Source organism: Thamnophis elegans, chromosome Z (assembly GCF_009769535.1).
Source record: "Thamnophis elegans isolate rThaEle1 chromosome Z, rThaEle1.pri, whole genome shotgun sequence".
NCBI classification, from domain to species: Eukaryota; Metazoa; Chordata; class Lepidosauria; order Squamata; family Colubridae; genus Thamnophis; species Thamnophis elegans.
The window spans coordinates 133,844,703-133,863,524 of NC_045558.1; the positions used below are offsets into that span (position 1 = coordinate 133,844,703).

Sequence of the window (18,822 nt, forward strand, 5' to 3'; positions counted from 1 at the left end):
AGATGCAAGAAAGCATGAGATAAACTACCATACCACAGTAGAATAGAAGAGTAATAACTTTATTGTCACTTTAAATGTGGACTAATCAGCATACATTTGTTGAAAGAAATGTCCTTCTGGGTTCAGCTCCAAGTGGGGAAGAAGACACTGGAGACATGGAGGCTGCTTGGAAAGATGGTTTATTGTTGGACAGGGCCACATGGCTTGAGCTCTGAACAGAAAAGGTGATCACATGTTTCAATGTTGACGAAGAAGAAGAGAAGGGCTGAGGAAGGGGCTTGCTAGGCTTTTTATACCCTGTTTAGTCCCACCTCTCTGTTTCCTGTTCCTGTGTAAGAAATGTATTCTGATTGGTTGTCAGACTCCCATGGTGCCATGCAGGGGGCTACTCTCTAGGCTGTTTTGAATCCAGGTATGAGTTCTCAGATGCCATGTGGAGAGTTGAGTAATATCCCTTCCCCCTGCAGCTGTAGTGGGGAAGGCTTTATTATGTAAAGTGGGCTAGCCTGGCCTTCTCAATGGCCTATTGACAAAGTGTGGATGGGCAGGAAGCTACAGGCAACTATTCTGTCCTTTAAAGCATGTTTCTTTCTTTTCACATCCAGAGAAATATTCTGCCTTTTCAATATTTCCTAGGATATTTCATTTTTCTGGGAGAGGGCTGGATGATAACTTCCCACACATTAAAATGAAATTTTGTTGCATACAGATCTTAAAAGGTGTCCACCTTCATAATACACCTCATAAACATGATAAAATAAATGAATACATACAAAATTAAACCACACAGTTAGGTTCAGATGTATGCATGTACCAATTGTTGTAGTAAAATTAGTATTCTTATTAGTTGAACCCATCAGTAAACTATATGATATTTCTTCTTCGAGAAAGGAATTTTCCTGTGCATTACTGGCATTGCAAATATTCTTAAGGCACATATCATAAAAACTTCGCATCATTGTTTAATGTGCTGTCAACAAAACCAACTAGATGGAGCTTATGAAACAGATATTATTAAAAATCAGTCAAAACTAAGTGGCTAGAACCGAAGAAGCTGAGGATATAGCATTTCACGGTGTTGGATAATCTCACCCAGTGCAACCATTTAACATCTTTCTTGGTTTTCCTCCAGAGACACACTACCATCTGTTGTTCCTTTTTAGTACCCTTATCTTCTCTGTACCCAAGGGGAATTTCAGGACCGATGGACCAGAAAAAGGCATACAGGTGTGATCCTGTCCAAGGCCTTGTCTGCTTTCTGATTCCATTTGTGACAAAAGCCTCCACAGATCCATTAATTGTTGTCTGGTTTAAATATGCCGGAGGGGAAAATCTCCAATATTTACATATAAAGGATATCAGGCAAATGGAAAGATTTGTTAAAACTTTCTCTTCATGAGTTGATGTTTATCATTCAGTTCAGGTTTCATCACAATGATAAAACACTTGAGGCCTGCTAAGCTGAAAGGAGGGCATGGGAGGGGGCTAACAACCCTTCCCTCAGCCACCTAGGGGAAAAAACAGGCTGCAGGGGGGACCTTCAAGAAAGGAAGGAAGGAAGAAAGAAAGAAAGAAAGAAAGAAAGAAAGACAGAAAGAAAGAAAGAAGTCCACACCATTTGGGGATCCCCAATTGCATGGAGCAGAGGTGTTCAAACTTGGCAACTTTAAGACTTGTGGACTTGAACTCTCAGAATTCAGCTCTGCTGGCTGGGGAATTCTGGGAGTTGAAGTCCAGAAGTCTTAAAGTTGCCAAGTTGGAAGACCTCTGTCATGGATCTCTGCTAGCTATCCTTGCTCAGGCCAAGCTAATCAATAGTGGAGCTCTAAGAATGCCAGATGATCCATGAGCATGTTCTCAGTTTCAAAACATCTGGTTTTCTTCCTCCTACCAAAGATCTTCTGGGGTTCTTCACAGGAAGAGAGAAAGGGAGAAAGGAAGGATGGAAGGAAGGAGAAGGAGTGTGGGAGGGAAGGGAGAAAGAAAGAGGGAGGGAAGGGAGAGAGGGAAGGGAGAAAAAAGAGAGAGAAAGAAAGAAAGAAAGAAAGAAAGAAAGAAAGAAAGGGATGGAGGGAGGGAAGTGAAGGGAGAAAGAGGGAATGGAGAAAGAGAGACAGGAAAGTAAGCGAGATATGGATGGATGGATAGAGGGATGGAAGGAGAGAGAGAAAAAGGAGAGGAATGAAGGACCCCAAACCTGGCACTATACACAGCTTCAGAGGATGCTTTGAAATAGAACAGCAATCCAGGGCTGGAAGGGACCTCAGAGGTCATCTAGTAGAAACTTCCTGCTCCAGCAGGAGACCTTATATCATCTTGGTTATTTTGGTGACTCTAACACAGAGGAGAAATTCTCAGAAATCCCCAGGCATTGCCAATCTCCCCCCCCCAAACTTTTGAATTAGCCCTTTTTCTTTATAGATAAGACCTATACATGATGTACATTAGAAAACTACCAGGTGTTTGCTTGCTTCACTACCAGGTGTTTGCTTGCTTCACAAACAATCCATAAGCCCTAGACTTTTAAATGAAAAGCTTGTTTGTATTTAACACCACTTATTTTTCACATTCTAGTGTGCATATGGATTAAGATGACCAGTGAAGACAAAATTACAATTTCTGTTTAATCAATATATTTAGTCAGAGCTGTCTATCATACATGAAATATGTACATACATCAATTTATCCATATGCTTTTATGGTCCCCATTTATAATAGCCTTCCAGAAGGAAAGAAAGGTCTGATCTATGTTAAATCTCAGGCACAGAGCATTATAAAAGGCCAATCTTCTTTATTGCACATTGTTCTCCTGCTTAAATGTGCCAGTGGGGAAGATCTCCAATATTTACATATAAAGGATATCAGGCAAATGGAAATATTCGTTAAAACTTTCTCTTCATGAGTTGATGTTTATCGTTCAGTTCAGGTCTCATCACAATGATAAAACACTTGGGAAGGAAGATGCACACCAATAAGCCAGCACTGGAGGAGATCATGGAGAAGATCTCCACAGCCAATGTATATTTTCCTCTTGTGCTTAGATAGGTTGGGATAAAACACAGCCAAACACTGCAGAAGACCAACATGCTGAAGGTGATGAATTTGGCTTCATTGAAACTGTCAGGTAACTTTCTAGCTAGGAAAGCAGCAGAGAAGCTAACCAGAGCAAGAAAGCCCATAAAACCCAAAACACAGTAGAACATGACCGAGTCTTCATTGCACTCCAGGATGAGTTCTTCAGAAACTGAGCGTGCATCAAAATCTGGGTACGGTGGGGACTTTATCAGCCACACAGCACAAATACACATTTGAACAAGGGAGCAGGAAAGAAGAATGAAACTGACCATTCTTCCCCCCACCCATTTCCTCAATCTGGAACCAGGTTTGGTGGCCATGAATGCTAGAACCACAACAAAGGTTTTGGCCAAGACACAAGAAACCGCCACAGAAAAGATGAACCCAAAAGCTGGCTGTCGAAGGAGACACACAATTGTATTGGGTCTCCCAACAAATAGAAAGACACAAAGGAAAGAGAGGAGGAGGGAAACCAGGAGAATGTAGGTGAGATTCCGGTTGTTGGCTTTGACGATGGGAGTGTCTTTGTGTTTCATGAAGATTGTGATGACCAAAGTTGTCATTAAGGAAAAGGAAAGAGAAAGAACAGTCAGACTGATCCCCAAAGGTTCTTCATAGGACAAAAAAGTGATCCGCTTTGGAATGCACATATTTTTGCCAGGATTTGGGTATTGATCCTCTGGACATGGAGAGCAGTCATCCACATCTAAAAAAGAACACATTGATTGGAATTGATATAGACAGTGTTTTATCCTCATGGTTTAATCCCATTAGATTTGGAAATTTCCTACCCTTCTCCTTTGATATTTTCCCCTCTGGACATAGACGGCAACCATAGCAGCAAAATGACTTCCCTTCTATCTTCTCCTTGCTGTATCCTGTCTCACAGGGTTCATTGCACAGAGATAAAGGCAATGCCTATCAGTGGATGAAGAAGAATATTTTAAGATACGGATGAAAAAGGAAGTGTTTGGAGAGCTACTGTTGCTTTGGAATCAACTGCATAAAAATGGATTGATAAGGAGAAGTAATGTGATGATATCATTTTAGATGTAATTGGTCTGAAATAACAATTCATCTACCCTTATTGGTATTTGTGGGTTTCTATAACCATCATCGCCACCAGGGGTGAGTTTCAGCAAGTATGCACGGATGTACCGGTTGGTGAAATTTAGCGTGCCTTCCTGTACCCCATCTTCCGGAGGCCCCGTACCGAAATGCTCCCTCCCCTAGCCTGCCTACCCCCTGCTCATTCCCCCCACCTGCCCAGTCACCACTCACTTGCTTGCTTGCCCCGCCCATCCACACCATGCTTGCCCTGCCCACCCACTTCCTTTGCTCACCCAGCCAAGGCTCTGAGGCTGCAGGCAGCTGGGGAGGTGGGGGGGAATGTTGCCCATCTGCTTGCCCCCTCCAGAAGAAACCGGGCGGGCCCTGGGATGGTCAGCAGTCCATGTGCTACTGCCATGTGGCTGCTCTGGAGCGCAGCATCTGCTCGGATGCAGCTGCAGCCGGCAACAGGAAGTGAAGTAGACACTGTCCACCAGAGTGTTCCGAGGTCAATGGGTTAGTGGGGAGATTGTGCGGGGCTGGACTGGAGGTTGCAGGAAGGCAGGAGTCGAAATTACGCCCCTGTAGCAGCGAAAAACAGAATATCCCATTCCCACCATCCCAGAACTGTGCCGCGAGGTAAGGGAAGCAGATCTTGGGAGAGACCTTCCCTCTCCCTTGAGAGGGGAGATAGGAGGTGGCCTTGTTTGTACACGGGCAGGCGGCAGTGAAGGAGGCATGTGAGAAAGCACCTCCACTGTCCGAATGTGTGAAGGAGGAAAGCGGCAGGCTCCTTTGCCCTTGGCTACGTGCACCTTCTTTCATTCTCCGCCTGCCTCCTTCACTCATTTAGGCAGGCAGAGAATGAAAGGAGGTGTGCTTAGCCGAGGGCAAAGGAGCTTGCCGCTTGCTTCCTTCACACATTCGGACAGTGGGGCTGCTTTTTTGCATGCCTTCTTTTTTTCTCCAAAGGCGTGAGAGAAACCACCTCCACTGCCTGAATGTGTGAAGGAACAAGCAGCAGGCTCCTTTGCATTGGCTACACGCACCTCTTTTCTTTCTCTGCCTGCTCGAATGAGTGAAGAAAGCACTCACTGGCCACTAAATCACCCACTAGCCATCATTCAAACCAGCTTGCTTCCTCTGTCCTGGAATGGGCTCTCTGGAGGGGGAGGGAAGGTCCCTCCGAAAACCTCACTTGCCCTGGTGGCACCTGGCAATAGCAGCTGAGCGAGGGAAGGAGGAATTCTGGGAGTTGAAGTCCACAAGTCTTAAAGCTGTCAGGTTTGAACACTCCTAGGTTTTTTCTAAAGGGTTAGGGGTGCAAGGGTCTTGTAGCATGACAGCTTTAAGACTTGCACACTTCAATGCTAGAGTTCCTGAGCCAACATGACTGGAGGAGGTATTCTGGGAGTTGCCCACAAGTCATAAAGCTGTCAAGTTTGAACAAGTTTGGGTTTTTTTCTAAAGGGTTAGAGGTGCAAGGGTCTTGTAACTTGACAGATTTAAGACTTGCATACTTCAATGCCAGAGTTCCTGGGCCAACATTTTTTTTAATAAATGTTTTTTTAATTTTAATTAAAACAAGTCTTTACATCTGTATCAATCGATTACAGACAAGCTTTGGTACATCTCCTCCACGGTCAACACACATAACTCATATTAACTCAAGCATTATCATATATCCATTTTCATTTGACTGTAATTATTATTTAAAGATATTAATAAAAGTAATAATCTTGAACAATACCTGCCCACACCAGTGGGAAAAGAAAAAATCAAAAAGAAAAGGCAAAAAAGAAAAAAAATAAAGCAAAAAAGGACAAAAACGACAAAGGACAAGGCAGGAACAAAAACAAAACACAGGTATCTATTATAAAAAAGAAGAAGTATATCAACTGGTTACAACATGCTTTGGTGCTTCTCTTCCATTAACTCATATTAATTCAAATATCTTAACTCAAATGTTTACCATATTAACATCATTATACCTCCAGTTTTAATTACCTATAGGTTATTTAAACATCCTTCATCCTTAGCTATGCCAAAAAACTAATCCATAACACTTGCTGACATTTCACCCACTCACCCATAAAATCCTCCACCAACATCAAATCCCCATATCCTATTTTAGCTGAATATCCACAATATTTAATCATATCATATATCACAGCATTTTCCCAGTATTGATTAACATTTGATTATATGTATCTTATTTAGTTTTTATAATAGTGATAATTATTGTAATTAATACTCTTTATGTATAATCCAAAAATGTTTTCTCATATTGAATTGTTATTTATCATATCGACTCCACATCACATACATTACTATCAATATCAACCATTATTCAGCTACAGGGCGGGGCATAACCTTTTCCTAGGGGGTCACAGCAAGATCGACAGCAGTTTACAACTTCCGCGACACCTCATTTTAAAGCCCATAAAAAACTGAATTGAATGAGCTATTAAATGTTAAATTTGCTTTAAGAATGGCTGGAAAATTCGATTCGGAAGAACAAAGGATCATTGACAGAATAAAATACATTGCCTTTCGAGAGGCTCGCGATGCTGGAGCGACGTTTATCAATCGAAAATGGATTGCAAACAAATTGAAACGTCATCCGGATTGGGTTACTGATAATTGGAACAAAACAGCCCAAGAATGTTTCACAAAATTTGGAGAAGGGCGTCCTCTGCAACTGTCCCAAGAAAGCAAAGTCATCATTGCAACTGGCAGTCGCAAACAACGAAAAGGAAACCGAAAAGTGGCCCAAGAAATCCTTCAAATTCGTGGAAAACGAGTTGATCAAAGGACAATCGGCCGATATCGAGAACGAGAAGGTTTGAAGCCATTCCACGTCATTTGCAAACCATTGAAAACTCAAACACACGTTCAAGATCGGCTTTGGTTGTGCAATTGGTTGTCTGAATGGACCGAGGAAGATTTTCTTCATTTGGCGCCATCTGACGAATTCTTCGTTTATGCCATTTGAAAACCGAATTTCCAGAACGATCGAATTTGGGCTAAAGACGTCGATGACATCGCCAAACATGAACGATATCGACAAATCGTTCGCAATCCGACTTGCATCGGGATTTTCGTCATTTTCACAGCCAAGAAACTGCATTGGGTTTTGAAGGATAAAGGGGAATCCTGGGATGGCAGTTATTTCCGTGAGAAAATTTTATTGGAGAATGTCATTCCATTTCTCAGTGATCCAGACAATGTCTTGGTGGTTGGTGAGGCTGTCTTTCTTCATGACAAAGCTCCTTGCATGCGTGCAAATGCGACTCAGCAATTGTTAAAGGAAAACAATGTCGAATTTTGGGGCAATGACGTCTGGCCGGGAAATTCGCCAGATCTCAATCCGGCAGAGAACATTGGGGCCATAATTAAGGATGAAGTGGAAGCTCTGATGATTCAGGAGCAAGGTCAAAATCGATATTCGGTTGAAACTTTGAGAATGAATTTGGAAACTGTGTTGAAAAATCTGGAAAATCGAACGGAACTGTTTGAAGATTTGTTGTGTTCTTATCCACCTCGTTTGAATGCTGTTCGAAGGGCTAATGGTGGTCATACTGACTATTAAATTGTGTCAATAAACTCAGTTTTTGATGGGCTTTCGAATGGTGTATGAATTATTTGTGTTGTTATTACAAGTGTTGCTGTGACCCCCTAGGAAAAGGTTATGCCCCACCCTGTATATCTGTTACAAAAAGAGCAATTAGGTTTAGCTAGTTTTCAATTGTATTCTTCAATCTATCAGCCAATTCCACATTATATACATTACCATCAATATCAATTATTATTCAGCTATATCTATTACAAGTTAAAGTAATCAGATTTAGCTAATTTTAAATTGTATTCTTCCATCTGTCAGCCTGTGTCCCTCCAATAGCAAAATTTTCTCAAACCAATTGCCATTCGTTGGATAAATTTACCAAATGTTTTTATAAGCAAGTCCAAACAAAGATATCTTCGCACCTTTTGGCTCTGAATGTCAGTGATGAAATAATAATGTTGTCCCGGGCTTGTAAAACTTTTCAAGTTGACTTTAATTCTCAAGGGTGGAGTTTTCATTTCTCCTGCACTCTGTCTCTTTAAATGGATCTTCTTTATAGCTCCCCCCCCTCCTTTCTTCCTCTGAGATAGACCAGACGCCATTTCTCACATTTTCCATTTGTATTTCAGGAACATTCAAACATTCAACGATCTCAGTTTTTCCTTCATATTTTAAAATCAGATGATCCAATTTTCTTTCCAATCTCTGAAAAGAGTCAAAAAGCTCTTGGCATGTGGAAAAAAGAATCTGGAATGAAACCTTAGAAGTATTTTCAGGCGCCATGATGTGTCGCAGTTAGAAATTGCAAATAGAAACACGCTGAAAACTGTGCAATCTTATCTGATCGTAAACACAGCCAAGTAATAAAAATGTCAGATCGTGAAGGGCTAATTAGTAGAAAATTGACTTTACGATCCACTTAGAAAGAGTCAGTGGGGAGGGCTGCCGAAGAGTTCCTTGAGGCGTTTAAGAAATAAAGTAGCCACCAGCCATAAATCCATTAAAAAAAAACCAATTCGCCGCTAGATTCTTCTATTCTTTGGATTCAATTAGCTTAAGCTTTTAGTGCGGACAGTCTCTCTTGAATAATAAAATCAGCTTACCAGATGACATCACTTCTGCCATTCTTAGGGGCAACCTGCAGTTTCAGTTAGCACGTAGCTAATCCAGAAAGGAATTGGCACGAGGGGTTAATACCCCCCCCCCGAGACTTTGCGAATGTCTCTGAGGTCCTGGGTCTCCCCTCACCTTTCACTGTCGTCTCCGGGACAGCTAGGGTCCAAAAAACCCGTCCAAAAATCCTTCGGTATAGAGGAATTTCAGGAATAGCCTGAAACTCCGTCTTCTCACTGCCTTCTTCCCCTGGGCCAACATTTTGATTGTTAAGCAAGAGCGTTCTTAAGTGAGTTTCACCACATTTTACAAGTTGGCCATGCCCACCCCATCACATGACTGCCAAGCCACTCCCACCCAGTCATATGACCACCAAGTCATTCCCACCCAGTCATATGACTGCCAAGCCACTCCCACAAAACAGGCCACACCCACAGAATAAGTTGTAAAAAATTTTGAAACCCCCCCCACTGATCATCACCCTCCAAAGACAATTTTTGTCCTTGTTACAGAAGAACAGTTTTCTCAGCTTCTGAATTTCCTGAAGTCACCAGACTGTGTAAATCTATTACACTGGATTGTAGCTTTCACAATGAAGCCATGAAACTATTGTACATAAATAACAGAGGGCCAAGATAAAGGGTTCAATATTTTATGTCAACTATTACAAAAGTAATCATTCTTACGGATTTTTTTTCCTTCCCTAGAACGTTTATTCTTAGGCTCGTTCACTGATAATGCTGTATGATTTTCATCAATAAGGATACTTTTATGCTACTTAAAGGAAGGGAGATCAATCTAGATTTAAACAGCTAACCTGATTAAATCCTACTGGCCATGTGATGGAATCAACAGAAATGTTGAAGAATTTGTCCTTTGGAGCTGTGGGATCGATCATCCCGACTTTGATCCTAAGAAAGGATTGGTTTGGGAATGAGATCCAATTGATAATATCATATCCACCAATGAAATCTCCATTTTCATCAAAGGAGACTTTCTCTCCAACGCTGTTGTTGAATCTGACACTTCTTAGAAAAGAATGAACCTGAAATACAGAGACAGTGAAAGAGAGAAAAAGAGAAAAAAGGACAAAGAAGGAATTCATATATTCAAAAGCATACATATGGATGTTTATTTAAACAAAGAAAATATTATAACTTAAAAAAATTAGTTGTAGGGCAGCATCAAACAAACACCATGTTTTCCTGAAAATAAGACGTCCTAAAAATAAGCCCTAGCATGTTTTCTACCTGTGTGCCTAATATAAGCTCAATCCACAAATAAGCCCTATTTGCACAACTGGCTCTCTGCCCATTCCATCTGGTTACTCATGGTGTTGCAGCCATGAAGTGAAGTGGAATGGTGGTGGAGCTGCCCCACCAGAATGTGGTATTCAGCCAGTCCTGACAGGTTCTGGAGAACCAGTAGCGGAACTTTTGAGAGTGGGGAAGGAATGGGGATTTTTCAGTAACCTTCTTCTGCCACACTCACAGAATTGGTAGTAAAGATTTTTGAATGCATTGCTTAATTTGATCATCCAGGCAGAAGTGTCCAAAAATATTACCTCATTGCTTTTCCATCAGTGGTGGGGAGACCTCCCGAAGCCTTTTTTTTGTAACAAACAAGAAAGAAGCCAAAGACTAGCCAGATTACTCCATTTAGAGAAGATTACAGATCCAGGGAAGAAAGAGCCTGCGATAATCCCCTCTCACCCTTAATTGAGGACAGAGGATGCAAGGTGTGGCTGGGAGGGGATTCAGCCATATTAGAAATACACTGCAAAAGGAGAATGTCAGGAACCACTAAAGCAGTGGTTAAAACAAGCCTTCCCCTTTAAAAAAGTCAAGCACTGGAATAAAAGTACCAGCAAAGGAAAAAAAAAACTCCAGAGAAGTAGCTCAGGCTATAAAAGGTTTGGGCGTACTGCCGGAGGCATTAGTAGCTGTTACAATGTAAGAAGGCTTAAGTAAAAAGGCAGTTTCTGAAATCACTTAAGCAGGGCAATAAAGATAAGCAGGATTAGTCTAGAAAAAACACACAGAGGCATGCTAGAATGTCTCCTTCCTGCCTTCCTGACAGGTTTAACCCCTTAAGGTGGGAAAAACAAAAGGCAATTGGATGGAGATTTCTTCCAAAAGTCGGTTTGCCGAACTGCTCAGAAAATTAACAACTGGTTCTCGTGAACTGATGCAAACCTGCTGAATATCACCACTGCTTTAGGACAACGTGACCTGGTTGACTGAGAATCTCCACAGATATACAGATATCATTTTTTCTGAACTATTCTGCTTATAGCCTTACCTGCCACCACATTTGATTTTGAAACTGTTTCCTTCCTTTTTTTACTATTGTTGCGTCCCTGGATTTGGATAAATACAGAGATTGCAAAGCATGTGCAACAGCATAGACCGCGTTGTAAATATTGTAACTCTGGCCACTGATGCATGTTTCAAACACAGATGTAGGAAGGGACCCGAGCTTCTCCTGTCCGGTACAAGTTGCCTCAGATGTCTCTGTGTTTGAACTAGAGAAGAAACAGTCAAATGCCTGTTCCCAGAAATCTTTCCGAAAATGATCATGATCGTCATTATTTGGACTTAGATTGTGAAGAAATTCCTGGAAATCCTGGACCTCTTTAGTGTGGACTGCAAAGGATAAAGCCCCGTGTAGGAAATGGACATCCCAAGATTTATGAAGGGAAAGTGAGGTGAAGTCTGTCTGAGCATTTATAAGCCAGATCTTTGGCTTCTTTGGTATGTCCTCCACTTCTGAAAACCGGAGGAAGCTTCTCAGAACTGATATGGTCTGAATTTTACCATACACGATTATCACATTGGCTCTGCTGTTCATGAGAACATGGTATACACACAGTCCTTCATCTATAACTTCAGTAAAATCATTATAGAAATCTATGTTTGGTAACTCTGCTATGAACTCAGTGCAGATGCCATAGTAAGAAAAGGAAGGGACCACTTCCTGGACAAATTTCTCTGCTTTCTCATCTTTTACTACAAGAATCCCAACCCAGATCCATCTTAAATACTTCAATAGAACCATGAGGCCCTGATGTTCCTGGGATTCATCTGGAAACATTTGCTGGAAGAAAACTGCTTGAGTCTCTTTCTCCATGTCTGGAGCAGAGCCATAGGTCAACTAAAGGAAGATAAACACATATGGAAATTGAAAGGTCTACATTTTTCTTGCCATGTACATTTATACATCCAGACTGGACTGGATTGTTTCTCTGTGCCATATAATATATATGGGTATATACATATTTATTTATTTATTCATTCATATTTTTTCATGTTTATGTAGTGTATATTGGAGGTGGTGACCCTTTGAGAGCTGTATGTAATGAAATTTCATTTTAAAGTTCAAGGAGAGAAGCAACCTAGAACTACGAAGAAATGTCCTGACAGTTAGAACAATTAATCAGTGGAACCACTTGCCTCCAGAAGTTGCAAATGCTCCAAAACTGGAAGTTTTAAAGAAGAGATTGGATAACTGTTCTGACCCCCCTCCTCCGTCCAGGAACGACAACCAAAACCCATGCAACTAAAAAGGTTTCTTTTAATCAGTCAAGACTCTCATTGGCTGCAAGCCACATAAACAAAGAGATAAGCACTCTGGCAGCAAGTCATACAAAGCTTGGCAGCAATGCACACAAACTCTGGCAGCAATGCAGCCTGCCAAGTTTGTTTCTGGTTAGTCCTTAACGTGAACATTGACGTCTGCAAAAGGGTGTGGCACAAGCAGTCTCTTTTATAATCAGGAGAGGATCTTAATAAGCATCAGCTGAGCGTAATCATCTCGTATAATTACGGAGTTGTTCTTGTCGCCGAGTAGCCCTTCAACGGCGTGCATCTTGAAACAACTCATAAATGTTTTCCAGATCACTCCCTCTGATCCAAGGCTCCAGCGCCCCCTGGTGGCCAACCAGTCTCTCCTCACCCTGCTCGGAGTCAGCACCCTGTCCAGGGTCCTCCACCTCCTCAAGGGCCGACTCCTAAGACCCCTCGTTGTCGGAGTCTGGCGGCAGCACCAACGGCACCTGCTGGGCCACAACGGATAACCATTTGTCTGTAGTGGTATAGGTTTTCCTGCCTAAGCAGCAGTTGGAATAGAAGACCTCAAAGGTCCCTTCCAACTCTTAATTCAATACTTGGTATTGGGAAATGTTTTTCTATGCCCAGTATCCCCAATATCTGGTCAAAGTTGTGAGCATTCATGTTATTATGTTTATTTTATCAAGCAAAAAATAACATCTAGGAATCTGAAACTTGTCCCCCTTTTTTAAGAGAAAGGAGCACACTGACCTCTGGAGAGATATGGTAATGCAATAATGTATATCTTCTGCACATCTTACCTGAGGAACTTTGTAGATGCACAATACAGATGCCATGTGAAGAGAGATATCAGGTCCCCCAATCACGGCAGCCAAATGTTTTGGGACCCCACACTTGTAGTTAGGGATGAATTTGCCATGAGTGAAAGGCAGAAGCATTGAGGCTAAGTAAGTCCAGCTTGGACTGAAATGGCTGTTAAAAATGTGGAATCCCAGCGTGACATTGGGAAGGATCTGACGATGCTTATTGATCTCTTTTATAGTAAACGCTAACACCAGCACATGCTGGTAATTCTGATAAAATATTCTGTAATGAATAAAAAAAATACATTAAGAAATGGGCATTATTTATTTTGTTCTTCCTTCAAATTTTTAGTGATCATTTTAGTCTTTTCTCTATTAATCTTTAACCCTGCTACATCTCCATATTTTCCTAGTTCTCACATTAAGCTATCTCCAAATACAATCGAGATACAAAAAAGAATATGGAATATAAACAGAATTACAACAAATAGATAAAATTTTAATTGGCCTGGAAAATAAATTCATAACAAAAATTTACAAATATTTATTAGAAGTAACATTAGAAGAAGAAAAAGTTAAAGGTTGCGTGATAGCGTGGGCCAAGAACTTTGGTTACAACATAGATCTAGTGGATTGGGAAAGAATTTGGAACACAAATTATAAACTAACACAATCAACAGCACTTAAAGAAAATATGTTTTATCATTGGCATCTATCACCAACAAGATTGGCTAAAATGTACCCAAACATGAAGCCAACCTGCTGGAAGTGTAAAAAAGTATAAGGAACTTATTATCTCATATGGTGGACCTGCCCGGAAACACAAAAATATTGGACAAAAATTTGGAATGGGTGCAAGAAATTACAGGAGAACAGATAAAATACAAACCTGAAATCTTTCTACTGGGAATAATCAAAGGGAAATATACAAAGAAAATTAAGTACATATTAACACATCTGCTGACCACAGCTAGAATAGCATTTGCCCAATGCTGGAAACAAAATAATACCCCCTCGGATGAATTAGTGATTAAAAAAACCTTGGATTGTGCAGAGATGGACAAATTAACACTGAAATTAAAAGATAAAGAAGAGTCGGAATATTATGAAATTTGGAACAATTGGTACAAATGACTGCAAAACAAGAATAAAATTAATTAAGCCAAAAAACTATATATAAATATATATATAGAACTGTGTATAAAGGTGTGTAAATATAGAAGCGAAATATTACATACATGTATGGGTATGATGACATAGCAATGTTGATGTAATGACTGTTAGGTGTTATAGAAGGGAAAAAATAATAAAAAAAATCTGCTAATAAAAAAAAGAAATGTTTGTCTTATACCTTAGCATCTGCAATCCTTTTATTTTTTAAAAAATTATATTGTTAAAAAAGAAAATGTTGGACATAGTGAAGTCATTTTGGTGGTGTCTCTGACATATAACAAATAGCACAAATCTTTTCAATACATACAAGCAATGAGAATTCAATACACATTGCTACTTACTGATTAGATACACATACTTAACTCTTCTACATGATTGCAATTACAATTGTAATACACTACCTATATTGCCATATGTTTCAATCTATGCATCTTTGTGCTTATTCGTCCCGACTTCCCTTCCTTAAATCCAATCACTGATAAAATCGATCCCAAATCTCATAGTACTCTGCCTCTCCTTTATTTTTCAATTCTAGCGTCAGTCTATCACATTCAACACAATCAAATATTTTGTTTATTATTTCTCTTTCTTTAGGTATGTTTCCACTCTTCCATTGTTGGGCTATTCTTGCTGCTGTTAGGATATGTAATGTTAAATGTGTTAATCCTTTGCTTTAATCCTCTTTAAATAATCCTAATAGGAATGTTTCTGGTTTGAGTTCAATTCTCTGTCCAGTCCACATTTTTTGGCTTTCCTACATGACCACCACATGTGGTAGTAGGTACCCAGTGTTTGGTTGCATTTCCTGCATTTCAGTGATACATTTTTATACATTTTGGCTAGCCTAGCTGGAAGTAGGCTCCACCTATAGAATATTTTATATAAGTACTCTTTGCACTATGTGGCCAAAATTAGTTTCCTGTTCTTATCCCACAATTTTTTCCCATTTTTCCAATTTGATATTGTCCTTTAACATGCTGTTCCTCCATTTTGCATTCTAGTAAAAAATTATACATTGCTTTGATCATTTTCTCCTCTGTCCCTAATCAAAGTTTATCTAATGCCGTTAAAAATCCTATTAATGCCCCATGTTCTCATATCTTTCGTATAACTTGGCTGAATTTGTAAGCATGACCAGCATTCTAATTCCAGTCCTTGTTCTTTGAGTTGCAATTTTGATTTTAATCCTCCCTGATAATCTAATATATCTTTATATGTTACAATTTCCCCCCAGTTTATAAGATTTAGATATACCACTGCTTCTAGGGTAGAGATTTCTCTATAGTTAGCTTTTTTATTTTGTTCTATATCTCCAATAGAGCCCGTCTTATATAATGTCTTTGGAAGTATTGGTGTGCCTTATGTCTTTCATACCAGAGGAATGCATGCCATCCTGCTTGAATGTTGTGACCCTCTAATGTTAATAATCATTTGGTTATCCATTTTTTGACCTTTGTGGTTGCTGCCACTTGGTAATATAATTCCCAATTGGGCAAACCAAACCATCCTTTTTCTTTGGCCTCCTGAATAGAGGTGGGTTCCTACCAGTTCGCACCTATTTGGTAGAACCGGTTCGTCAAATCTACCGAACCGGTTAGAAAAGGTTCCACCAGTGGACCCGGAAAGCAGGCCACACCTACAGAAGAGGTTCCAAAATTTTTTGAAACCCACCACTATGCATTAATAATGATCTAGTAATATTTCCTTATACATTTTAGGGACTTTTCCTTACATAATTGGTGTTTTCTTTCATACTTTTGGATTTCTAATTTCTGTTTCCGTTAGTTGGCAATTGCTAAAAACAATCCCACATGAAAAAGTATTCAAAGCCTTCTTGATTTTAATTGTCAATTTATTTATTCCTGCACATTGTAATATTTCTTCATTTACATATCTCTGTTTTTCCACTGTTGTGCAAACACAATTCCAGCAGCTGCTGACATGTGTAAAATTAAATATATATTTATATTTATATATTTATTCACACCCTTAATCAATTTAAAGGGTTCCATTATGCCCCCACATAAGCCCTCTGTCCTTCAGGTTGTACTTATTCAGTACCTCCAAACTACCCCGGTATGTTTTATCCCTCAGACCCTGCATCATTTCTGTTACTCATCTCTGGAATGACTCAATCTTATCAATATCTTTTTTTATAGTGAGGTGTCCAGAACTGGATATACCATTCCAAATGGGATCTGACTAAAACCCTATATAACAGGATTAAAGATAACAGTTCTCCTCGCACATACGTGCTAGTCCTTCCTGACTCGGGTGGGGGGGGCAGTGATCATCTCCATTTCTAAGCCGAAGAGCCAGCACTCTCTGACGACAATTCCGTGCTCCTTTGGCTGGCATGAGTAAATGCCAAAAGTGCACAGAACACTATAACCTTCCCACCAAGGTGGTCCCTATTTCTCTACTTGCATTTTTACATGTTTTCGAACTGCCAGGTTGGCAGAGGCTGGGGCAAGTAATGGGAGGCTCACTCCATTACAAGGTGCTAGGGATTCGAACCACTGAACTGCCAACCTCTGTGACCAAAAACCTCAGTGTCTTAGCCACTGAGCCACCATGTCCCTTATAATGGGATTAGGATCTACTCTTTCCTGTTCTTGTTCCTTCTACTGATGCACCCATCTTTATTATTTAGCCCAGATGCTGGAAAATGCAAGGCAAAATACTAGTGTGCACACATGCATGCAACACACACACACACACACCTCCAGGAAGTGGAAGCTATTTATTTTACAAAATAGTAGTATACTGGCTTATATTCAGAAGGAACTTCCTGAATTTTGCTAATAGAAATCTCAAATGAAAAAGTTATCAAGGGAAATAAGCCTCCCCACAATCTTAGTGATAGTTACATCCTCATAAATGAAGCGATAGTTATAGTTATCAGATAGATGTAGTTATACCTGTAGGTCGAGATCCCTTTGGGGGTTTGAATGGTGCTTTCATAGGGGTCGCCTAAGACCATCATAAAACATATATTTTCGATGGTCTTAGGAACCGAGACACCAATAGCAATAGCAATAGCAGTAGACTTATATACCGCTTCATAGGCCTTTCAGGCCTCTCTAAGCGGTTTACAGAGAGTCAGCATATTGCCCCCAACAATCTGGGTCCTCATTTTACCCACCTCGGAAGGATGGAAGGCTGAGTCAACCCTGAGCCGGTGAGATTTGAACCGCTGACCTGCTGATCTAGCAGTAGCCTGCAGTGCTGCATTTAACCACTGCGCCACCTTGGCTCTTAATTAACACCAATTTTATGGTTGGGGGTCACCACAACATGAGGAACTGTATTAAAGGGTTACGGCATTGGGAAGGTTGAGAACCACTGTTATAGATGTTTAGTTATGGTTGGTTCTAATTGGAATTTTTCTCTCACTTTAAACTTTATGTGGGTGTTGAAATTTAACTTCAAATAAATAAACTTAGGCATCTCTTTTAAGATAGAGCCGAGGTGGCGCAGTGGTTAAATGCAGCACTGCAGGCTATTTCAGCTGACTGCAGTTCTGCAGTTCGGCTGTTCAAATCTCACCAGCTCAGGGTTGACTCAGCCTTCCATCCTTCCGAGGTGGGTAAAATGAGGACCCGGATTGTTGTTGGGGGCAATATGCTGACTCTGTAAACCGCTTAGAGAGGGCTGAAAGTGCTATGAAGCAGTATATAAGTCTAACTGCTATTGCTATTGCTATTGCTATTGCTATTGCTATTGCTATTGCTATTGCTACTCCTTTCCGGAGCCTTTCTCATGAGAGGAAAACATTTCAAGTATTATGTGATTTAGCATCACGGTCTAAAATTTGTTAATAAATTAATGATGTACTTACACAGATGTATCCTGAAGTGCCTGAGAAGGATGTTGGCTGAAATCAATGGGATCAGAAAATGTAAACAGTGCAGACATAATCCCAGCGATGTTGATATCTCCAAGCTGGTGATACGTATGACGAATAGGAACAGGCTCCCGAAGGTCACATTGAAGGCTAGGATGCTTGCACACAACTTGAGGCATTACTATTAAGAGCAACTCCATGAAAACTAACATCTTCCATGAGTGTCTTCTTTCTGTGTACAGATGCCTCTGTCGGCCAGAAGATCTTTGAAGTACATCAGACCGACCTCTCTTCTTGAGATGCTTCTCAGACACAAATAGAGGGTGCAACATACTGTCAAATCAACTCACAGAGCTTTAGGGCTGTGAGCCATGGGATGGAATATCATGGGGATGATAAATAGAGTCAGTTCCTCCTGTTTCCATTGTATCCCATAGGATCTGGAGGAGACAAACTGGCTAATTTCATAATGCTAATGAGACAATCACATATGGGAACATCTTCAAAACATGTAAGGGCCTCGAGGTAGGAAGGCTTGAGTCGCAAGACAAAAATAAAATCATTGTTTACATAAATGAAGGCATAGATGTAAATATTGTATCTAATGAGTATATCTATATAGGCATT

At 40.4% G+C, this 18,822-nt stretch overlaps 1 protein-coding gene across 1 annotated transcript; it reads right to left on the reverse strand.

Annotated features, from left to right (window-relative positions):
- Positions 1 to 2,882: 2,882 nt before the first annotated feature.
- Positions 2,883 to 18,374, reverse strand: LOC116521857 (vomeronasal type-2 receptor 26-like). The gene is made up of 6 exons (XM_032236507.1): positions 18,190 to 18,374; positions 13,173 to 13,458; positions 11,105 to 11,956; positions 9,621 to 9,848; positions 3,867 to 3,993; positions 2,883 to 3,781 (listed from the first exon to the last, which is right to left on the reverse strand). Exons 1-6 carry the CDS (start codon positions 18,372 to 18,374, stop codon positions 2,883 to 2,885), a joined length of 2,577 nt encoding a protein of 858 aa, XP_032092398.1.
- Positions 18,375 to 18,822: the final 448 nt, after the last annotated feature.